At 40.8% G+C, this 22,393-nt stretch overlaps 1 protein-coding gene and 1 long non-coding RNA gene across 8 annotated transcripts in view; one reads left to right on the top strand and one right to left on the bottom strand.

Annotated features, from left to right (window-relative positions):
• Positions 1 to 22,393, top strand: part of adamts6 (ADAM metallopeptidase with thrombospondin type 1 motif, 6) — a 184,262-nt gene that overhangs the window by 57,408 nt on the left and 104,461 nt on the right. For all 7 annotated transcript variants that reach the window (XR_015500852.1, XM_087270247.1, XM_087270249.1 and 4 more), the window contains 2 exons: positions 12,436 to 12,541; positions 15,813 to 15,959. Coding sequence is in view for 6 of the 7 variants with exons in the window: in XM_087270247.1 (XP_087126373.1) it covers positions 12,436 to 12,541; positions 15,813 to 15,959 (253 nt within the window). In the remaining variant the exon portion in view is untranslated. The remainder of the gene's footprint in view (positions 1 to 12,435; positions 12,542 to 15,812; positions 15,960 to 22,393) is intronic.
• On the bottom strand, positions 16,194 to 21,421 carry LOC147841977 (uncharacterized). Its single transcript, XR_015500860.1, has 4 exons — positions 19,852 to 21,421; positions 19,155 to 19,517; positions 18,003 to 18,119; positions 16,194 to 16,436 (listed from the first exon to the last, which is right to left on the bottom strand). It is a non-coding gene; the product is annotated as an uncharacterized LOC147841977 (long non-coding RNA).

Genomic DNA, 22,393 nt, shown 5'->3' with positions numbered 1-22,393 from the left:
TCAAGTGGTGAAACTTTTTTTCTTCTGTTGAACACAAAAGAAAATATTTTGATGAAAGCTGAAAAAACTGTCCTCTAGTTTAAAAGTAGGAAAAACAAATAGTATGGTAGTCAATGGCTCAACATTAGCTTACTCTAAAAAGGTAGACCTATATATAATTCTGGAAATCGTGAATTATTTGGCCAGAAGTGCGCATGGCTACATTTTGTTGATCACGTCATTCCTTTTCTCTCAAAAAGGCATACACAGCGGCCTATAACTGTGGTATTTGGTGCTCTTCAGAAATGTATATAGGGGTACGTATTCAAAACGAGGCTGGGTTGCAATGTAAGCATTGTTCAAAATATTTTAAATTGTGTTCGACAGAATAATGGAACTCAAACATTTTTGGATCAAGCCAAGGTTGAGTACATTTTTGGGTGAACTGTCAAAGTGACTTACTAAAACTAAATTACAGTCTTTTCAGTGGCTTGTTTTGTGTGCACTGACAGTGTTGCCATGCTTCTATTGCCTATTTAGCCTTGGCTTATACATCAATCAAATGTACAAGAGTTATTAGATGCGGGTGGTGATATTTTCAAATATTTTTTTATAAATTCCTTTGACTAATTTTAAATTATTATGGTTCTTATTTGCTGTTTTTTTAACACCAAAATCTGGCAACATAATTGAGTCAAGGTTTGTAGCTCTTTCTTTTCATCCTGTATCACTTTCCTTTTATACTCTTTTGCCTCCAGTTGGTGTCTTATTAGCCTTTGATTTGCATGTCCGCTCTTGTTTGGGCCTCTGGATGAGGAGGATTAAGAGGCCAGAAGTGCCTTGGTGGAGCGATGGGTCCCAAGCATACATAAGCTTTCCATGTTATTCCATATTTCGTGGGCAGTGTTCTTAATATTATTTTTGCCCACAGGGAGGCCAGGTTAAGACTTTTGCAATACTATTTTTTGCTATTTAAAGCTTAAAGAAGATTAGACTCATGGTGTTACAAATAGCATCAAATCTACTTTGTTTCATTTTCCCCCTTTTTTATTTATTTATTTAGATATTTTTAAAATGCTTTGAAATGCATTACTTTTTGCTATATGATATATACTGTATAGAGTCAAGCCCGAAAACCCAGGGGTACGAATAATTTTGGGCTTGATCTTTTAGGAAAAAAAGTAGAATAATATTGTGTATACATTGTATATACTTATACTAATATACTTATATATAACATAATGTACTAATATAATTCTAAATCAAACTTACACTGTAAAAAAATACTGTAAAATTGACAGTATTAATGGCAATTGGGGTTGTACAGTGCGCTTATAATTTTTGCCAGTATTGCTGTAAAGACTGCAGGTAATGCTGTAAATTTTACAGCAATATTTTACTGTGTACTTTATATTAAACTCACAACTGACTTTAAACAAGTTCAATCTTTTATAATAAAATGAAAGTGATACATGATTAGGATGTAAAAATGTAAACATTTCTTGAAAATTGAAGAAACTTTTTTCAAAACCATATGAAAGCGCTATACAAAAAGTGTAACAAGACTAACATTCCAAAATCACATAGCTACTCTTTTCCATATGTAATGAAAAATATAATGTCAAGCTCCAGACAGGTAGTCTAGACTAACCGAATAATAAAATGCATCTAAATGACTTGTGGTGTACATAGACAAGTTCACTTTGTAGGAGGCATTACAGTAAATACAAATTATATAGTTTTAAAAATCATCCTAAATTAGTCATTAATGATAGTGCGACCACATTTAAAATGATACACTGATAATCTTTCACTGCAGTCCTCAAATTTTATATGTGCCTTTGCGTTTTTTAACTTTAAGACATGCCAATGCATGTCAAAATATGTTGCACTGGGTTTGATGTCAATGACTGCAAACACCATTGGTTCTACTGTTTCACAGGTCAGTGTGACACAACCATTAATGTAAACAAGATTAAATTTACATGTCCTAACTCCCACCCCCAGGTGGATGCTTTTAAACCGCCGAAGACTTGTTGCACTATTAACTTGAAATTAAAAGTCTTCTTTGTGCATTTTAGTTTGCACAGATAAACTACCCACCACATGTTTGATCCCATCAGAGCCCGAACAGGTTTCTTTGTGGATCTTGAATTGCCTGCATCTTGCTTCAGGGTTTGTGTTTTTTTCCCACTAATCATCAGCAGATGTAATCTGGTGAGAATTGTTCTTCTCTCCCAGGCTAGACAGAAAAAAAAGACACCTGGATTCCCCCATTTCGTAGCTTCAAGGGAACAGAAGCAGCTGGCTTTAAGACTGAGAACACTCAATCTGTGCTCCATCTTCTTTGTCTTTGTCAGGAGAATAGATCTGACAGTAAATTAAAGGAATATAGGAAAATAAGTTAACATTTCCTTCCTGATTGCTCACTCCAGGCTGTTCTAGATTTTGTTGGTCCAAAATCTATATTTAGAGAGCTTTAAAGTGTTCAATAATTCAATATGTAAGGAATAAATAATGATGGGCCATTGATTTTGCAAAGTTTATTTATAATCTAATTTTGAGAGGATCACGTGCTTATGATTGCTTGCGGCTGGTCTCGCATTATTAGAATTTATGAATTATTAATCAGACAATTCCTAAGCCACTATAAATACCCTAAGTTCCATATAACAGCCGTCTTCATTTTGAAGAATTTCCCCTCCCACCCTTACTCCTCCTTCGATGGCCCAGTGGTTAGCACTTTAGCCTCACAGCAAGAGCGTCACTGGTTCTAGTCCTACTAAGCCAGCCGACGTTTTTGTGTGGAGTCCAGACGTTCTCCCCGTGCTCACGTGGGTTTCCTCCGGGTTCCTCGGTTTCCTCTCACCGCCTAAAAACATGCAACTTAAGTTAATTGACTAATCCAAATCGGCACCATAGACATGCTCTTAGTAAGTTGTTATCTCTTAAGAGCAATCACAAATCTGTTCATTAGCTACTACAGCAGGGAGTTCTCGAGATCTATCTGAGCTCAAACTCCCCTCTCGCCTCACAAACGGGATTGAGCCCAGAGCTCGAGGATCTTATGAGGTCAGGATTCTCTCCCGGGAAGGCTTACCAAACAAGCTTTATAACCAATCATCTGCTTAGTGTGAACTCTTGAATTACAATAAAATGCACATCCAAAGGGGTGTTACACCTCACGAGTGCATTATTTTCGAATAATTTAAAGAACTGGAGTCAATTATTCTTTTTATACTATAATTATCACACCTAAAGTCATTTTTCAGGTTTTGTCCTCAAACAGTTCCTGTGCATTGGACTTGTTTCTTACACATTTACCAAAGACATTTTTTTTTTGTTTTGATTTGATTTTTGGCTATGAAATGACCATTTAGCATAGTGGAACTATTATTTTCAAGACTTGCCTGTAACTACTTTAGCTATACGTTTATCTGAAAATAATTGTACATCAGCCATTCTGAATCAAGTATAAATCTTTATTACATGGCTCTTTTGAATATTGATTGTGATTGGTTAATCATGACATTTTAACAGTTGTACACTGTTAAAACTAATAGCACAGGCTAATCTGGGTATTATAAATATCTATGAAATACCTCAGCCAGTAATCAATACATGTATGGGTATATTTGTCAGAATTATATACTTTTATTTTATACCAAAAATCCTTAGAATATTAAGTTAAGATCATCTTCAATGAAAACAGTTTGTCAACATAAATATATAAAAACATAGTCTTTTTATTTAGTGTGCATTGCTATAAATTTGTGGTCACATATACGCTTATCTGTCACTACACTGTCTTTGACTGGAACCATATTGCAACTAGGCTCCTGTATAATGCATCCAGCCTTTATATTTGATCAAAGGGCTAGTAAAATAACTTTGATCAATATTTTGTTTGCTTTTTTTTGTTTTAAAGGTCTCGTGAAGTGCTTTGAAATGTGCATTTTGTTCGATGTGTGATGTAATGTCAACATGAAACATGCAGAAAGGGAAGAACAGAGTAGCTCCTCCCCTTAAAAAAACAGCCAATAGCATTTCACAGCTCTGCCAGTGAGAGTTGTTGAGCTCAGCACATAAAATTATAAACAAAAGAGAAGCATGTTAAAGATACTAGATAGCGTTTGATTGGTCAGATGGTTTAACAAGAAACGCTCTGGTTACTAAAGTAACCCTCGTTCCCGAGGAGGGGAACGGAAATGCTATTGGTGGATTTGATTTTAGAAAATCCACGAATTGGGAGGATTCGGTTCAGAAGCCACTTGTCTGAAAGAGTATGGAACGGGCCAATGAATGCCAATGAATTGGCAGCGTAAGCTTGCGCAGGTGTGCTTCATTGCCAATTAACCCAGCACATAAGCACAGGTGGAGCAAGCACAAGCTATCCTTTTTAAGCTGAAGAGACTTTGCTAACAGCTAAGGGACAGTCATTATGGCGATCGTCCTCGGGGAACGAGGGTTACTTTAGTAACCAGAGCGTTCCACTTCGGGTGGGGAACTCCAATGCTATTGGTGGATTTGATTTTAGAAAATCCACGAATTGAGAGAACTATGGAAAATGCCATAATGACTGCACCTTACCAACGCCTCCGATGAGAGGATAGTCAAGCAAGCGTGACGCACCCACATCACAGGAGGCGCGGTCCTCCAACGTGTACCTGGCCCTAACTTATCCCACTTCAATGGAAGTTTTATGGATTTAGGTATATTTTTTGGGAAGTCGCGAGCGTCTAGATAATTCTAGGAAATACGACTGTATGTTGGGAAGCGTGCAATCCCGATAGAGAGGACACTGCGGAGGCCATCCGCTACCCAATGGGAGAGATAAGATGGCAAAATTACATATGGACTAGCCCAAAGAAGGGGGAGTGCGCATAAGAAGGTAGTTAGTGGAGAGGGAAGACACGGGTCCACCCGAGAGGGGGGACTGAACAGTGGCGGAATAGGCATATGGGATCACCTAATGGGGATCACGCATAGCGGGCACCTATACCCAAAATCCCAGCCTGACCAGCGGGCAGACATACAACGTAGTGGGCCAGCAAGTGACTCCTCCGCTGAGTCAGTGCTGGGGGCCTCGGAGAAATCTGCAGGGCTCACCTGACGGGGAACTTTACTGACAGATAAAAAGGACGCACGTATCTCTGTGTTAGGGAGAATGGCGCACAAACCTACCGGGTTGTTTCCTCGATCACCCAAAGGGTTACCTAATACCCTTGAGGAAACCGGCTCCACTCGCAGATTGTAAAACCTTGCAAATGTGTTGGGTGTCGCCCAGCCCGCAGCTCTACAGATGTCTGTTAGAGAGGCGCCGCGTGCACACGCCCAAGAGGATGCAACGCTCCGAGTGGAGTGTGCACGCACTCCTGGGGACACGGCTCACCTCGGCTCACATAAGCGAGTGAAATGGCATAAACAATCCAGTGGGATAATCTTTGTTTCGATACGGCACTTCCCTGCTGACGACCGCCCTAACAGACAAAGAGCTGATCAGATGATATAAAGTCCTGTCCACATAGATGCGCAGAACGCGAACTGGACAAAGTAAGGAAAGGGCTGGGTCTGCCTCCTCCGGGGGCAGCGCTTGCAGGTTCACTACCTGATCTCTAAAGGGTGTGGTAGGAACCATGGGCACATAACCCGGGCGGGGTCTCAGGATAACGTGAGAGTAATCCGGCCCGAATTCCAGGCACAAGTCACTGACCGAAAATGCCTCCAGGTCCCCGACCCCCTTGATGGAGGCCAACGTGACCAGCAGAGCTGTCTTCAGGGACAGAAATCTTAGAGATACTGATTTGAGTGGCTCAAAGGGATCTGTGCGCAAACTCGTGAGAATCAGGGCGAGATCCCAAGAGGGCATGAGAGGGGGGCGGGATGGATTAATTCGCCTAGCACCTCTGAGGAACCGGATGATGAGGTTATGCTTTCCCACAGTGCCGCCAGCTACAGCATCATGATGAGCGGAGATGGCAGCCACGTAAACCTTGAGAGTGGAGGGCGACAGCCTGCTCTCCAGCTTCTCTTGAAGGAAAGAGAGCACAACACTGATCTGGCAGTTTCAGGGGTCTTCTCTGCGAGAGACGCACCATTCTGTGAATAGACTCCACTTCAGGGGTAGGCGCGCCTCGTGGAGGGGGCTCTAGCCTGAGTGATGGTATTAACCACCGCACTCGGTGGGTTACCTAAGTCTTCCTTGCGTCTAAGGACCACACGTGGAGGTTCCAAAGATCGGGGCGAGGGTGCCAGATGGTGCCCTGTCCCTGAGAGAGTAGGTCCTCTCTCAAAGAGATCCACCAGGGGAGGGCCATCGCGAGAAGGGAGAGCTCTGATTTCCAGGTCCGGTTGGGCCAGAGGGGCGCAACTAGCAGAACCTGTTCCTCGTCCTCCCTGACCTTGCACAGTAACTGCGCGAGTAGGCTCACTGGGGGAAACGCATACTTGCGCATGCCCCTAGGCCAGCTGTGGGCCAGTGCATCTGTGCCAAGAGAGCCCTCGGTCAGGGAAAAGAACAACTGGCAATGAGCGTTCTCGGGGGAAGCAAACAGATTGATCTGGGCCTCCCCGAATCGCACCCATATCAGCTGAACAGACTCGGGGTGGAGTCTCCATTCTCCGAGGCATATCTGCTGCCGTGAGAGCACATCGGCTGCACGGTTGAGCAAGCCTGGAACGTGAATGGCGCGCAGCGATTTCAGCCGCGGGTGACTCCAGAGGAGCAGACGGCGGGCGAGCTGAGACATGCAGCGAGAGCGCATAACCCCCATACGGTTGATATACGCCGCCGCCGCCATACTGTCTGTCCTGACCAGCACGTGTTGCTGCTCCAGCACCGGAAAAAAGTGGTGAAAAGCGAGGAATACTGCCAACAGCTCTATGCGGTTGATATGCCAATGCAACTGGGCACCCTTCCACAGGCCCGCAGCTGCATGCCCGCGACACACGGCCCCCCAGCCTGTGTTGGAAGCATCTGTTGAAACAACAACATGGCTGGACGCCTGTCCTAGAGGCACGCCGGCCTGTAGGAACGAGGGTGTGTGCCCCCGTGCCATGCGCGTCTTGGGACTCGATCGTGAAGCCAGTGCTGGAGTGGTCTCATATGGAGTAATCCAAGCGGCGTGACGGCGGCTGCGGATGCCATATGCCCCAGGAGCCTCTGAAGGAACTTCAGTGGGACCACAATTTTGCTGTCGAGCTCTCTCAGACAGTCCAGCAACAGGCGAGCGCGCTCTCTGGAGAGGTGGGCTACCATGGTGACCTAGTCCAGCTCCATCCCAAGAAAAGAGATCCTCTGCACAGGGGCGAGTTTGCTCTTTTCTTGGTTGACCTGAAGCCCCAACAGGCGGAGGTGCCGAAGCACCTTGTCTCTGTGCATAATCAAATGCTCCCGCGAGTGGGCCAAAATCAGCCAGTTGTCGAGATAATTGAGTATGCGGATGCCCGCGAGCCGAAGGGGCGCTAAGGCACCCTCCGCGAGTTTTGTGAAGACCCGCGGAGACAGAGAAAGCCCGAAGGGGAGGACCTTGTATTACCACGCTCAACTCGACTGACTGACTGATGGTGGCGTAGAAGAATGGAGACATGGAAGTACGCGTCCTTCAGGTCTATGGCTGCAAACCAATCCTGAGGACGAACGTATTGGAGAATGCGCCTCTGCGTGAGCATTCTGAACGGCAGCCTGTGCAGACAGCGGTTCAAAATGCGCAGATCTAGGATTGGCCGTGACCCACCGCTCTTTTTGGGTACGATGAAGTACGGGCTTTAAAACCCACTCTCCATCTCGGCTGGAGGAACTGGCTCGATTGCACCCAGGAGGGCAGCAATCTCCTCTCACAAGACAGGGGCGGACAGGGAGCTGACCCTAGTGAAATACACACACGTGAACTTAGGGGGCCATTTCACGAACTCAATCGCATAACCGAGTCTGATTTTGCATATGAGCCACTGCGAAGGGCTGGCCCGCGCTAATCAGGCAGGCAGAGTCCTCGCTAATGAAGTCATCGCTACAATCGCTGACGTACCAGCGGTGGGGCAGCGCGGAGTGGGTGTGCTGATCAGGGAAGCGCGAGGGTCCCGCGGAAGAGCTGGAGAAGAGCGATTCGCTCTGGCTCTGCACCCTGACTCCGGAGAGGGGGCTCGAGGGTTGGGGGAAAGGAGACCGTCCCCCCAGCGCTCGTGAGCCACTGGCGAAGCACATAGAACCTGCGAGCTGGAAAGAAGCGCGTCCCGGACTGGCAAGGTTCGTGCTGTCACATCCGGGGAGTGGAAAAGTGCTCTTTCATTGATGTTTTCGTGGCACTGAAAAGTACCGTTGGAATAGGGGCGCCGCCCTCCAGCGGGGAAACAGCAAGTTTCCTCTTCTCTGGACGGCCTGTCTCAGGGACGCTTCACGGTCTGTTTACCGGACTTAACGTCGCCCTGGGCAGGGGGAGCTGCCTGCTTTCGAGGTGCTCGACGCGCCCGCTTGGGAGAGGCGGACTTAGTAGTCTGAAGAGCATAGTCGGTCGGCTCTGGCTCCGAGGGAGGCAGACAACCTACAGGCTTTGGACGGGAGTAAGGTGCCCTCCAAGACTGCGTGAGCCTACTGTGCACCTCCGGGAAGAAGGGGAAGAGAGGCTTCGAAGGCTTCGCCTTCTGGTCCACTACTTAACACCCATCTAGTCGGTCTGGCCGCGGAGCTGGGGGATGAACCAACTCCAACCCCACGGCCGAAGCTGCCCGGGAAAGCATGGCTAACATGTCCGCCTCAGGATCCGTTTTGACGGAGGGGGCGAGCGGGTCTGGATCTTCGTCGGAGAATGAAAACCCACCCTCCGATGCCGCGGTGGACGTCTGGTCTCCGGTGTCAGCCAGCGTGAGAGCTACCATCTGGTTAGAGGGAGCACTCCCTGCGCAATGGTCATGGCATCGCAGTGACGACATGAACTGCCCGCGAGCACCACATTAACATGTTGGACCCCCAAACATGTAATGCATTGATCGTGTCCATCATCCGGAGCCAGGAAACCCCCGCATCCAGAAACGCACAGTCGGAGCACCATCCTGGAAAGGTTGTGCTGCACAACTGTCTTGCTCTTTTAGGAAAAAATGCAACTTATACCACCTGTGCTTATATGCTGGGTTAATTGGCAATGAAGCACACCTGCGCAAGCTTACGCTGCCAATTCATTGGCATTCATTGGCCCGTTCCATACTCTTTCAGACAAGTGGCTTTTAAAACGAATCCTCCCAATTTGTGGATTTTCTAAAATCAAATCCACCAATAGCATTGGAGTTCCCCACCCAAAGGGGAACTAAGGAATGAGTTGTAGTGAAATAAATCATTGGCTGTGTCTGAAATTGCTCAATAAGTATTGCATTTGAATTTAAATATACTGCTTGACAATTAGAAAAGTATGTTCTATACAGTATAAATGTGAGTAGTATGAATGGAACTTAGAAGTACTACATTCTTCATTTTGTCATCATTGTGTGACCTACCCACATCATTTGCTTTGCTTCACTCTCATTCATGAATTCTCTCGCAGGGCATCATAGGATAGCGTGGGATTTTTCAGAAAAAATGGTACAATGTTGTACCAAGGAAGGTAGCTACAAACTCTTGTCACTGGGGCAGTACCTTTTTATGCAACAAAATTGTACCTTAAGACAAAGAAACAAATTTGTACTATTGCAGTTTGTACCTTTAGGGACATGATTTGTACCATGGGAAACCAAAATGTACCTTTGTTTTTAAAAACCTATATTATTACACCATCAAATCTGATCTATTAAGGTACCACTACAGTGATAAGACACTTTGTACCTTAACAGTGTCAAAAATGCTTAACAAACATTTATTTGAATTGCCCCAAATGTTTAATTGATTTTTGGGGGAGTGACGCGGTAGTGCTGTCGCCTCACAGATAGAAGGCCGCTGGGTTGCTAGTTTGAGCCTCGGCTCAGTTGGTGTTTCTCTGTGGAGTTTGCAGGTTCTCTCTGCACTCGCGTAGGTTTCTTATGGTTTCTCCCACAGTTCAAAGACATGCGGTACAGGTGAATTGGGTAGGCTAAATTGTCCGTAGTGTATGAGTATGTCTGTGTGAATGTGTGTGTAGATGTTTCCCAGAGATGGGTTGCAGCTGTGTACAAATGTGCTGGATAAGTTGGCGGTTCATTCCGCTGTGGCGACCCTTGATTAATAAACGGACTAAGCCGAAAAAAAATAATTGAATGAATGAATCATGATTCTTGTTTTAATATGGTAATTATTCATGAAATCACTTTGCCTTTCCAGTCATATTTATTTTCATAGATAATGTAATAATGAAGGAGTTGTTCAACACCTTTGTACCTTTTATATGAGAACAAGTTTTACCATAAAAGGCACAGAATAATATCATGTAAGGGGTCTTTTTGGTACCCTATAAGTAAAAATTTTTACCAAAGTACAAAACCATTTGTGTCACTGTGTATCTTTTTCTGAAATTGTATGCACACTTCAGAATCTCGCCAGAAGTTGTAAATCATCCGGGTTCTTCTCTCATTCTATTTTTCGAATTCTATAGCCTCCTTTCCCCTGCACACAACAAATGAAAAGCAACCGGACAGACCGGAAGTTATTCATTTCCTATGGAGAGTAGTTCTAGAGCTGCGTGGAGTTCTAATTATTCTATGTTTGTGGAAAATTCGGATCCGAATTAAGCTGCGAATACGTTGAAATATTTGAACACCTGTGACTAGACCATATGCGACAGGGATGTATTTTAGTGTTGTCTGAGCAGGTCCTAGTGCACAAGATGAGAAATATTTTTATTTATTTTTTTGCATCAGAAAATGTCTATAATATTAAAAAAACATTGCTATTCATAAATTAATAATAATTTTTTATTTTTTTTAAGTTGTCTCCACATTCCCTCCAATATTTTTGTTGCAGTCTATGGAATTCTATTGAATGACTGTGGTCAATGCACAGAGAATAATGGCTCTTGCTTTTGCACTCTTTTATTTGAGACACTGCGAGAATAGCCTCTGCTTGATAGAACTGAAAAGCTATTGCCACAAGGGAGCATATTCTGTTAGTCGTGCAGTGGAAAGGCGGCTAATGAATTCGTTCATGCTACCTGGCACGTATACTGTTTTTAGCGTACTATGTAGTATGGAAGTGTGCGATCAAAGAAGCAGTCGTTGGTCTAGTTAGGTGGATATGCAAGTTTTGGATGTTTATATCTTCTAAATGCAAATGTTTTCACTGTTGGAGCACACATAATATATCCTTAAAACAAACCTACTGATACTAACATTGTTTTGATTTCATGAGGAATTTAACTCTAATTTTAGTGCTTTATACCTGTTCTGGGCGAAGCAGTGGCGCAGTAGGTAGTGCTGTCGCCTCACAGCAAGAAGGTCGCTGGTTCGATCCTCGGCTCAGTTGGCGTTTCTGTGTGGAGTTTGCATGTTCTCCCTGCGTTTGTGTGGGTTTCCTCCGGGTGCTCCGGTTTCCCCCACAGTCCAAAGACATACAGTACTTGTGAATTGGGTAAGCTAAATTGTCCGGTGTGTGTGTGTGTGTGTGTGTGTGTGTGCGTGCGTGCGTGCGTGCGTGCGTGCGTGCGTGCGTGCGTGTGTGTGTGTTTTCCAGAGATAGGTTACAGCTGGAAGGGCATCCGCTGCGTAAAAACTTGCTGGATAAGTTGGTGGTTCATTCTGCTGTAGTGACCCCGGATTAATAAAAGGGACTAAGCCAACAAGAAAATTAATGAATACCTGTTCTGCCACACTGAGATTGCTTGCGGCAAAAGTTGTTTTGTTACTTAAAAAACAGAGAGCAGATTTAATGTTTCCCTCATTCCATATGAATTAAATAACAGGCCTGTTTATTTATGGTAAGGAAAATGACAGCGCAACATAAAACTTAAAGCACACAGAACTCTCAGAAAGTCAAGTCCCTGTAGGCTGGGGACCAAAACATTGTCAGTAATAAATTTCAACTCATGCTGGTTTTTAGCTAATACCCAACGATTGTCAACTAAATCTCATTTGGAGCCAAACAAACACAACGGGATTAAGAAAACAATAGTTTTTTTGCAACTGAAAATGTAAATAATAAAAACATCAATTTTTTTATTGGGCACAAAGTGAACTGTTTTCTTGAATTCCTAACTCTGGCTTGCATTACTAGGTGGTCCTTGCTACCAGATGTAGAATTTATAAATCTAACCCCCTTGTCTAGACATTTTCCAGCTACAACATCAGTTGTTTTTTTATTTAATCGTCCAGCCGTCAGTGTTGACCCACCCCCTAGTGATTTCAAAAAACATGCACATAAACTTCTCACCAGCTTCAAGTTCAGTGGTGTTGAGGTTAATGTGAAGAATCTAATTTTATGGCGGTGACTCAGTGCAACACTTCTACACCTTGACCTGACCTCATCTGTGTGTTTTTGTCTGTGTGTTTTGTGTGTGTGGTCAGGTTTGGCATCCGTTGCAGGAATGTGCGAGCCTGAGAGGAGCTGCAGCATTAATGAAGATATAGGTCTCGGTTCAGCCTTCACTATTGCACATGAGATTGGACACAAGTGAGGACATTTTCTCTTTCTGTCTAATTTATGTTTCTGTCTGGCTGTTTGTGTGAAAAAAATTAAATGTATTTATGTTAATTGTTGCTAGTTTGTGGTGTTTGAATCCTAAATCATGTTGTTTACAGTGATTTTATACGCTTGTGGTGTTTATGGGATTTGTATATTCATTAAATAAAAAATCTAAGACTAGAAATAATTGGGAGAAGAGTGTAGGAGAATGTTGCAAGCCAGATTTGAACTCACTGTTTTGATGATAATGATGATGATGATAATAATAATAATAATAACAATAATAATGATAATAATAATGATAACAACAACTACAACAATAATATTAATGGGTGTCACAATGGCACAGTGGGTAGCACGATTGCCTCACAGCAAAAAGGTCGCTGGCTCAAGTCTCGGCTGGGTCAGTTGGCATTTTTGTGTGGAGTTTGCATGTTCTCCCCATGTTCGCATGAGTTTTTTTACATCTGCTCTGGTTTGCCTCATAGTCTAAACATGCAGTATAGGTGAATTGAATAAGCTAAATGGGTCATAGTGTGTGAATGAAAAAGTGTATAGGGGTTTCCCAGTGTTGGGTTGTGGCTGGAAGGGCATTCGCTACGTAAATACATATGCTGAATAAGTTGGCGGTTCATTCTGCTGTGGCGACCCCAGATTAATAAAGGGACTAAGCCGAAAAGAAAATGAATAATAATAATATTTATTATTATTATTATTATTATTACTATTATTATTATTATTATTATTATTATTATTATTTTACATTTAAAAATTAAAATCTAAATAACAAAAGTTTTTTTTTGTTTTGGGACCATTATTATCCATTAAAAATAAATCTTAAAAATGAATTGGTTTTAGTATGGTAACAAAACTTTGCAAATGCAAATACACATTTTTATAATAATTTAAAAAATATATATATGTTCAAGTAAATTTAACCGAAAATGTAAGGTTTTGTATTCGGGTCATTTTGGACCTGGGATTGTAAAGAGTTAATTATGAAGTGATGTTAGTGTTAGGAAACTTTGGTAAAATATATAACCTTTTCCCCAAAATTCAATTCTTTGATTGACACGTAACACATCTTGCTTTCACAAAAAAAGTTATTTATCTTTCATTTATATCCATTCTTAATAACTTATTTAAGTTTTTAAATAGCTTATTATTTCAGTGCATGATTGAATGCTTCTTTAAATACACAGAAAATTCATATTTGTCTTATTTGTGTTTAATTTGATTGAATAAACACAGACATGGCCATTTTTCCAAAAAATAGGCTATTTATTTATTTTGAAATATGTTATATTTATTTAGCCTGTATAGGGTATAAAATATATTTAACTTATTTATAGAAACTATATTAAATTAAATTACAACTTGTTTATTAATAGCTAATCAAAGAACATTTAACTAAGCTCTGTGAAAGGTTTTGTATGTCAGCCTACAGTCAATAGTATATATATATTAATGAATCAATATATATTGATTCATTAATTTTCTTGTCGGCTTAATCCCTTTGTTAATCCGGGGTCGCCACAGCGGAATGAACCGCCAACTTATCCAGCAAGTTTTTACGCAGCGGATGCCCTTCCAGCCGCAACCTATCTCTGGGAAACATCCACACACACATTCACAAACACACTAATACACTACGGACAATTTAGCCTACCCAATTCACCTGTACCGCATATTTTTGAACTATGGGGGAAACCAAAGCACCCTGAGGAAACCCACGCGAACGCAGGGAGAACATTCAAACTCCACACAGAAATGCCAACTGAGCCGAGAATCAAACCAGCGACCCAGCGACCTTCTTGCTGTGAGGCAATAATATATATATAAATATATATATAACTGGCCAACTACTGAGAATGAAGCTCGGCTGCCCTCTACTGGTAATGAATTTCTCTGAGGGCTGTGCCTACCGTGGCTAGTCGTGGCATTCTGTTTTCTGACACACGCATTTCTAAAGGCCACATCTGTATGTGTATTCCTTTTCATTCCACTGGGGTTTAAAACAGGTAATTCTCAGACTATATGGTATTACATATTTAATGCAATAATATATTGATGTAAAAAACATTTTAAAAACACATTTTCTATCAATTTTCCTTCGATTTCCTTCAATTTTTTTTAATGTTCCATCTGTAATTAGAAATTTCAAGGAATTACACATTATTGTTTAAATAGTAAACTATAGTAAAAAACTAAAAGTTGCAGATGTGATACGATATTAAAAAGCATCTAAAAGTGGTGTAACCCTTTCATAAATTCTCCCTGAATGTTTAATGAAGACTCTATTAGAGTCTCTATTAGAGGCTGCGTTTGTTTGTGTCTGGATTCATTTTATTGTGGTCATTATTACTATATGTGTTCCTCTAGCCAAAAATGCAAAACTTGAGCTGCCTGAACACACATCTTTATGCAAATCACAGTCTGGACAAATGAACCCTATCCCGAAAGCTTAGAAAAATAACCAATGATCTATTAGTCTACGTAGCGTTTCGGCAGAGTTCAGCAAGATGGCAATTTCCTCTATTATGCGTTGTGTCTGCTTCTGTTGTGGAGCAGTTGTAAAAATAGCCCCGGCTTCTTGTGGGGAAGGTTTCTCCCATGCTGATTTATATTGAGAGTCGAGTGAAATGTCATAAATGTGCACCTTAAAAAAACACAAAGGAATTGTGTGATGTGGTGGTGGGGTGGGGTGGGGTATGTTATATGCATTAGAGGCTGATTTTTGCTTTCCCGTAGACCAACAAAACCTTCGAGGTATTGCAGTAAGGCGATCTGAAGCTTTCATACAATATCCAGACAGATATGCAGTGAAACTGAGTTTGCATGGGTCAAATGATGTATTTTAGGAGTTGCCGGCAAGGAATGTGGCTGAATGCTTCAGCAGTCTTGTCCGCTGATGGCCCGTGAGTAGATGAAAGCCGCTCTTAGGAAAGGGAAAAGCAGGCCAGGTTCATTAAGAGACGACCATCTGATTGAGGTCTGCTCAAACATGTAATTATTGATTGACAGACCAGGATCAGGGTGGTGATTATAACTTTCGCGTTCCTCCAGAGCTCCAGACAGCCTCTGGCCTTTGACCCGTCTGTCCTCTTCTCACAGCTGTTACCAAGCCAGAAAGAGCTTTTCTTTACAGCTCAGCTGAAAAAAGCACTCTCCCCTCCTGAGCTTTCAGAGCTGCCCAAGCTTGTTTGCGCTGTGATTGACGTGATCCATCAAAGCTGATGATCTGATACTTGTCTCGCAGCTTCGGCATGAATCATGACGGGATCGGGAACTCCTGCGGGACTAAAGGTCATGAGACAGCCAAGCTGATGGCTGCCCATATCACTGCCAACACCAACCCCTTCTCCTGGTCGGCCTGCAGCAAGGACTACATTACCAGCTTTCTGGAGTAAGTGGAAAGAGGATTTGAAGAATTGCTTGTTTTATCTGTGATGTTACAGATTTTGTAATCCAAATATATGGGTCGCATTAATAGCAAAAGTTCACACAGAAATATTGAACACTGACCAACTGCACAAATGAAATATAATTATTTATTTTAAACCTCTGATTAATAGAAATCCAATTTAAGTTTCACTCATAAAATATCATGTATCCCGGACGAGCCCCCAATGTCTGTTACAACCACTAGGGGTTAGCAATAACAGAAAGAAACTTCAGAAGCAATTACATTTTTATGAGGTGGGAGATTCTTCAGTGACAGACACGACCAAAATAGCAAACAAAACAAACTTTTTATGAAACTAAGTTACCTGTTATAAGAATAATATAGAAAACTAAATACAATCCAACTTCCCTTCCTCCCTTAACCATTAACAAAGTAAAAAAAAGAAAAAACATAAATAAAATGCCGTCTAGTCCCCTACTTTGGCAAAAAAAAAAAAAAGTAAAAATAGTAAAAAATAATGTATATATAGTATATATAATTAAGGTCAGAATTATTAGCCCCACTGAATTATTAGCCCCTCTGTGTAAATTTTTTCCCCAATTTATGTTTAGCGTAGAGATGATTTTTTCAACACATTTAAAAAAAACAATAGTTTTAATAACTAATTTCTAATAACTGATTTATTTTATTTTTGCCATGATGACAGTAAATAATATTTGACTAGATATTTTTCAACTATATATATTATTCTATACAGCTTAATGTGACATTTAAAGGCTTAACTAGGTTAATTAGGTTAACTATGCAGGTTAGGGTAATTAGGCAATTTATTGTATAACGATGGTTTGTTCTGTAGACTATCCAAAAAGCAATTTAGCCTAAAGGGGCTAATAATTTTGACCTTAAAATGGTTTTTAAAAAATTTAAAACTGTATATAAGCAGTTTTTGAAAAACTATATAAATAAGATTATTTATAAAGTTTAAAGCGCACAAAGCAGAATCATAATCCACATTGTAGTCCAGACAGGAAAAAGTCAGATAAACAGGGCATTCAGAATCTGACATTACAATAACAGAGACTCAAAATACTTTCTGGTACAACATTTACAATATTATGACAAATACGATGATAGAAAAATGAGAAAAATCAATAAATTTTACCAGAACAGCAAAACGAATGAAACAAAGTTCAAAGGTGAGGGATCAGTGTTTGGGGTGGTCCTTTTAACACTGTAAATCGGCACAGCAGGACCAATTAGCTATTATCATAACAGAGAGATAAAATGTAGAAAAAGGCAGTTCACAGAAATATATAGCTGAAAATGATATTTCAAAATCATAACAGTAACTGTAATTTCTTCTCATTGCTGGTCTAATTAACATTGAACTACATGTCCAGATACTCAAACCCCAATACTTCAGTTATCAATAGGCAACTGGAAACAGTACAAAACATTGACACACTGCCTCTCAAGCTTTTGTTTGTCAGAAATAGTAAATGGATCAGGTAACTTTTTTCTTTAAGTGTTTGAGAAGTTTTTTTGACAATTTACAGCCACAACATCTAGAGTGGTGTCTGACAAAATAATCTACATCGTCTTGCAGCACAGAACACTTTATGACAAACAATATAAAAACAGATTGTGGCGGATGGGTGAGAACCACTGCTGTAGCCTGTTGTGTGCTGGTTTCAATCCCTGGCCTTTTACATGCTCCTGTTTTGTGTGTGGATCAATTCAATTCAGTGGACACATTATGTCCTCTTTCCTTTTATTTTTTTAAAGAGGGAGAACACAAGCATCAGTGCGTAAGGGAGTTTGGAGTTTTTGAGGGATAGGTTTTCCTAAAAAAGTGCTCATTGTGCCATCCTTGTACATTGAAAATATAACTTTGTAACAAGTGAACCATTACAATTCTATGAAACGTGACAATAAACTGAATTGGCCCTGTCCCAAATGCAGTCTCCTTAGCACTTGTGGACATCCAAGTCCATCTTTGAGAATGAGGGCATCTGTAAGCACCCATTTAAAGCTAAAAATGACAAATGGAACATTTTAGTCTGTTTGTTTTTTTGCAGATAGAAGATTCTGTCTATGCTTTTACTCTCTGTCCTTTTACCAATTATACTTGACGATTGAGAAAAATCGTTAATCTTTGTGCTGGATTTGAAACTGAGTCGGTTCATGGCTAGATGAGAGTGTGGAAGTTGATCTGTTGTAGGCTAGTCTGTGAATTGTTAGCCTAACGTAAGACGAAGGAAAAGAATAGTGGTTGCCATGGCTGTCAGAAAGTTTTCCTGCTGAATGACCTCATGGAAGAAGATTAACATCACAGCCATCGCTGGCATCACAGGCTTTATCATTGTGTGCCAACTTCCCACACAAACACAAAGAGACGCTGCTCTGTTGGTTTGGGATGAACTCCCTGTTGTATAATCACATCGTGTCATCTGTGACCATTTTGGATTGAGGTTGAATACTAACCTTCCTTTTTTTGAATTTGCTTAGCGCGGAGCAGTTCATCAATAATGGACCTTCCCTGAAATCTCAGGTTGATGTAATCTTTGGCAGTGAAGTGGCTCTGCTATGATAATGCTAGTCTATTACCGCAACATTCACATCTAACAGATTCTGGATGTGCGGAAGAGGCTTTCCTTGCCAGAAACCAGTGTTTGGCTGAAGATTGTGACTTATTTCAGATTACATGTTTGCACATGTACAGTAGGATATTTCAATAAAGAAAGAGGGTTTTGGAGAAAGGGCTAATATTCTGGTTAGCCTATCACTTAGTGCAGTGATTATTAGCGGTAGACTGGTATATCTAACTGGCCTATCACTTATCAAATATAGTGTATGGTCATTTTGAGATCAACCTTTTGTGCTAAAATATAAAATAACCATGTACCTAATTAAGCCAAAAATACCTCAAATATCTAAAATACCTTTTGTGTAGGGCATCACAGTGGCAGATTGGGTAGCACGATCGCCTCACAGCAAAAAGGTTGCTGGTTCGAGCCTCGGCTGGGTCAGTTGGCATTTCTGTGTGGAGTCCAAAGACATGCTCTATAGGTGATAGGCTCTATAGGTATTTGGTAAACTAAATTGTCCATAGTGTATGTGTGTGAATGAGAGTGTATGGGTGTTACCCAGTGATGGGTTGCAACTGGAAGGGCATCTGCTGCATAAAACATGTGCTGGATAAGTTGGCGGTTCATTCAATTGTGTGGCAACCCCTGATTAATAAAGGGACCAGGCTAAAAAAGAAAATGAATGAATGAATGAACATTTTGTGTAATTGTGGTATAATTTGTCAAATAAGTGTTACATTTTATTAAACTGTTTTCTACCCTATTCTTTGAAATGCTAATATAGCTTATACAACAGAGTGTAAACCATGTGCTTGATTCAGATTAGCTGATGAACATTCTATTATGTGCAATGGAGTGTTTATCCTATTCGTTTTATTCATAAGGATTCAAAAATGTTGTAAGTCATTAACTCAACCAAACCAAATCAAACCAATCTGCTAATGCTGAGTTCAGACTGCCCCAAATTCGACTTGCCGACAGGTTTTGAGAAATCTTAGACAAATGCCTGAAATCACAGCCAAATCATTGCTCATGCACATGAGTAACAAACAGTGTGGACTATCAAAGATGCATCTGAGAGAAATGCAGATGAGTCGCTAACACCTGTGAGATATTTGGCATGCTAAATATCTTTGGCTGTCGGTGATTCAAAATCTATGGTGGCCAAGAGAGCTTAACGCGCTGCAATTTAAGAGAGCACATGCAATTACAAAAAACCCTAGCAAATAAAGCAGTGGTGGGCAAACTCGGTCCTGGAGGGCCGGTGTCCTGCATAGTTTAGTTGCAACACTAATCAAACACACCTGAACATGCTAATCAGTGTCTTCAAGATCACTAGAAATCTATAAGCAGGTGTGTGTGATTAGAGTTGGAGCTAAACTGTGCAGGACATCGGCCCTCCAGGACTGAGTTTGCCCACCCCTGAAATAAAGTAATGATCTTTATCAATTTGACAGCACACATGTTGCAAATTCTCACAAAACAAACAACTGAAGAAACACGCTCCAAATTGGTCACAACACAAAGAATTAGAGAAACGCACTGCAAATCAGTCACAACACTTGCAAATATCCATGTAACACAATGGAAATGTTTCAAGGAAATCTAAAAACATGACGGATATAATAATACGTTATTATGCCCTGCCTGTTGCTCAGTGAAGTAATTGATAGTCTTTGAAAGGTAAGTTGTTTTTCATTTATTTTAATATCTTGATTACACAACATAATATAGCTCATACTACACAGTGTAAATCAAGTGCTTGATTCTGATTGGTTGATGAACGTTCTATTATGTGCAATAGAGTGTTTATGCTATTCGTTTTATCCACAGGGATTCAAAAATGTTGTAAGTCATTTACTGAACCAAACCGATCTGCTAATGCCGAGTTCAGACTGCATGATTGCCCCATTTTTGACTCGCTGACAGGTTTTGAAAAATCGCAGACAAATGCATGAAATCAAAGGCATATCGGTGCTCGTTCATTTGCAAGTGTTGTGACAAATTCCTGCGCCTTTCTTCAGTTGTGTGTGTTGTGACCTGTTTGCTGCTCGTTTCTTTAGTTGTTTGTGTTGTCACCAATTTACAACACTTGTTCTGTCAAATTGATGAAGATCATTTCTTTATTTGCTGGTGTTTTTTTGTAAGTGCATGTGCTTTCTCAAATTGCAGCAGGGTAAGCTCTCTCAGCCACCATAAAAATCATACAGAGTGAAAAGTGCTGTGTTCTGATTGAAAATAACATCTGCAATTCCCTACAGCCTATGAGAGAGCAGCATCCACTGGTATGAGTATCTGCAGGCCAGCGGGAGGTTAGGGGAGAAGTTAAAATCGCTTATTTTTGGTCTATTTGGACTCAAGAAATGAAAGAAAAACTAGTGTAAATTTGACAGGAGCACTCGTGTCTGTTTGATGCGTCATCCTAGTATTACCACAACTGGGTGGATAAAGAAAAATTTGGAGAGAGATTTCAAAGGCCAGTTGAGCTAAATAAGCACATTTTCTACCCCACTAAAGGCTTATTTCTTATAATGTAGTTAATAATAAAAGAAATACTATATGTCCTTGTTGTTTCTAACTCACAACTCGCATTCAAAAAACACTGCTCTTTCATTGATAGCAACTCAAAAAAAGTGCTTGGTTTGGGGGAAAAAAACACATGAGTGGAGTCTTGCCCTTAGCATGTTGCCACCTCAAGTGTGTAGTACATAATGGGCATTCAGTGACACAATTTTAATCATTCTTTGCTCAATCTAAGTTTTAGATTCAAAAAGACCAGCTATTTTTCCTGTTTTTGCTTCATAGTAGAAAATAATTCCAACATAATCTAAAGCAGTTTCTACCATTTTCTGTCATTGAAAAAGACAGACTGACAAAAAAAAAAAAAAAAAAACAGTTAAATTAAGCTTTACAAGCAAACTTTTTTGTTTCAAAATCATTTTTCTTTAGCTTAGTCCTTTTATTTATCAGGGGTCGCCACAGCGGAATGAATCGCCAACTTATCCAGCATATGCTTTACACAGTGGATGCCCTTCCAGCTGCAAGCCAGTATTGGGAAACATCTATATACACTCGGGTCCTCCGGTTTCCCCCACAGTCCTAAGACGTGCTGTAGGTGAATTGGGTAAGCTAAATTGTCCGTAGTGTTGTCTGTAGTTTTAGTCTTCCAGGTTGGGGGTTAAGCATTGGGCTAACAACCCACCTTATAAAAACTAGATGTAACAAAACACCAATATGATGCGACTAAATATCAACTTCCATATAAATGGCCCTCAGAGTAAGTAAGTAAGAGTATTCTTTTATTCTTAGCTTTATGAGTTTACTAAAAGAAGTTTTGTTGATGTCAAATGAATATATCCATTTTTAAAGTGACCATTTTTGTCATTCTCTACAAAAATAAACAGGCTTTATTTGTGTATTTTAATACAAGGCGACATATTCAGACTTGTCCTTCTCACCAGCGAAGGGATTATTCTACCAAAAACACATGTGGAAAAAATAGAAATCTTAAATGGGTGAAACCAAATACAGCACTGGTTACCCCCCAGGCTGGAGCTCATGTGTTCTTTTCCTTTCCAGTGTATTTGGTTAAGGTTTTAAGTAGATTAGGCTTCCAGCATTGTGGTAGGAAGTCAGTGATTCTGGTTTCAGCTAATGTTTCCTTTTGAATGCACTGCAGAAACCAGATCTATAGCATTTTCTTTTTGTTTTGGGGTAAAAAAATGATAGTTAGATGACATTAAATTACGCTTTTTAAGAAACAGAGCAGCACCAAAATACTAAAGAGTTGTCAAAGTGTTAAAATATCTTACTATTTTTTTTTATACTAAGTACTGGTGTGTTGTT

Source organism: Danio rerio, chromosome 10 (assembly GCF_052040795.2).
Source record: "Danio rerio strain M-AB ecotype USA chromosome 10, GRCz13ab, whole genome shotgun sequence".
In the NCBI taxonomy this organism is placed as follows: Eukaryota; Metazoa; Chordata; class Actinopteri; order Cypriniformes; family Danionidae; genus Danio; species Danio rerio.
This window is presented reverse-complemented; position numbering and strand designations above follow the sequence as displayed.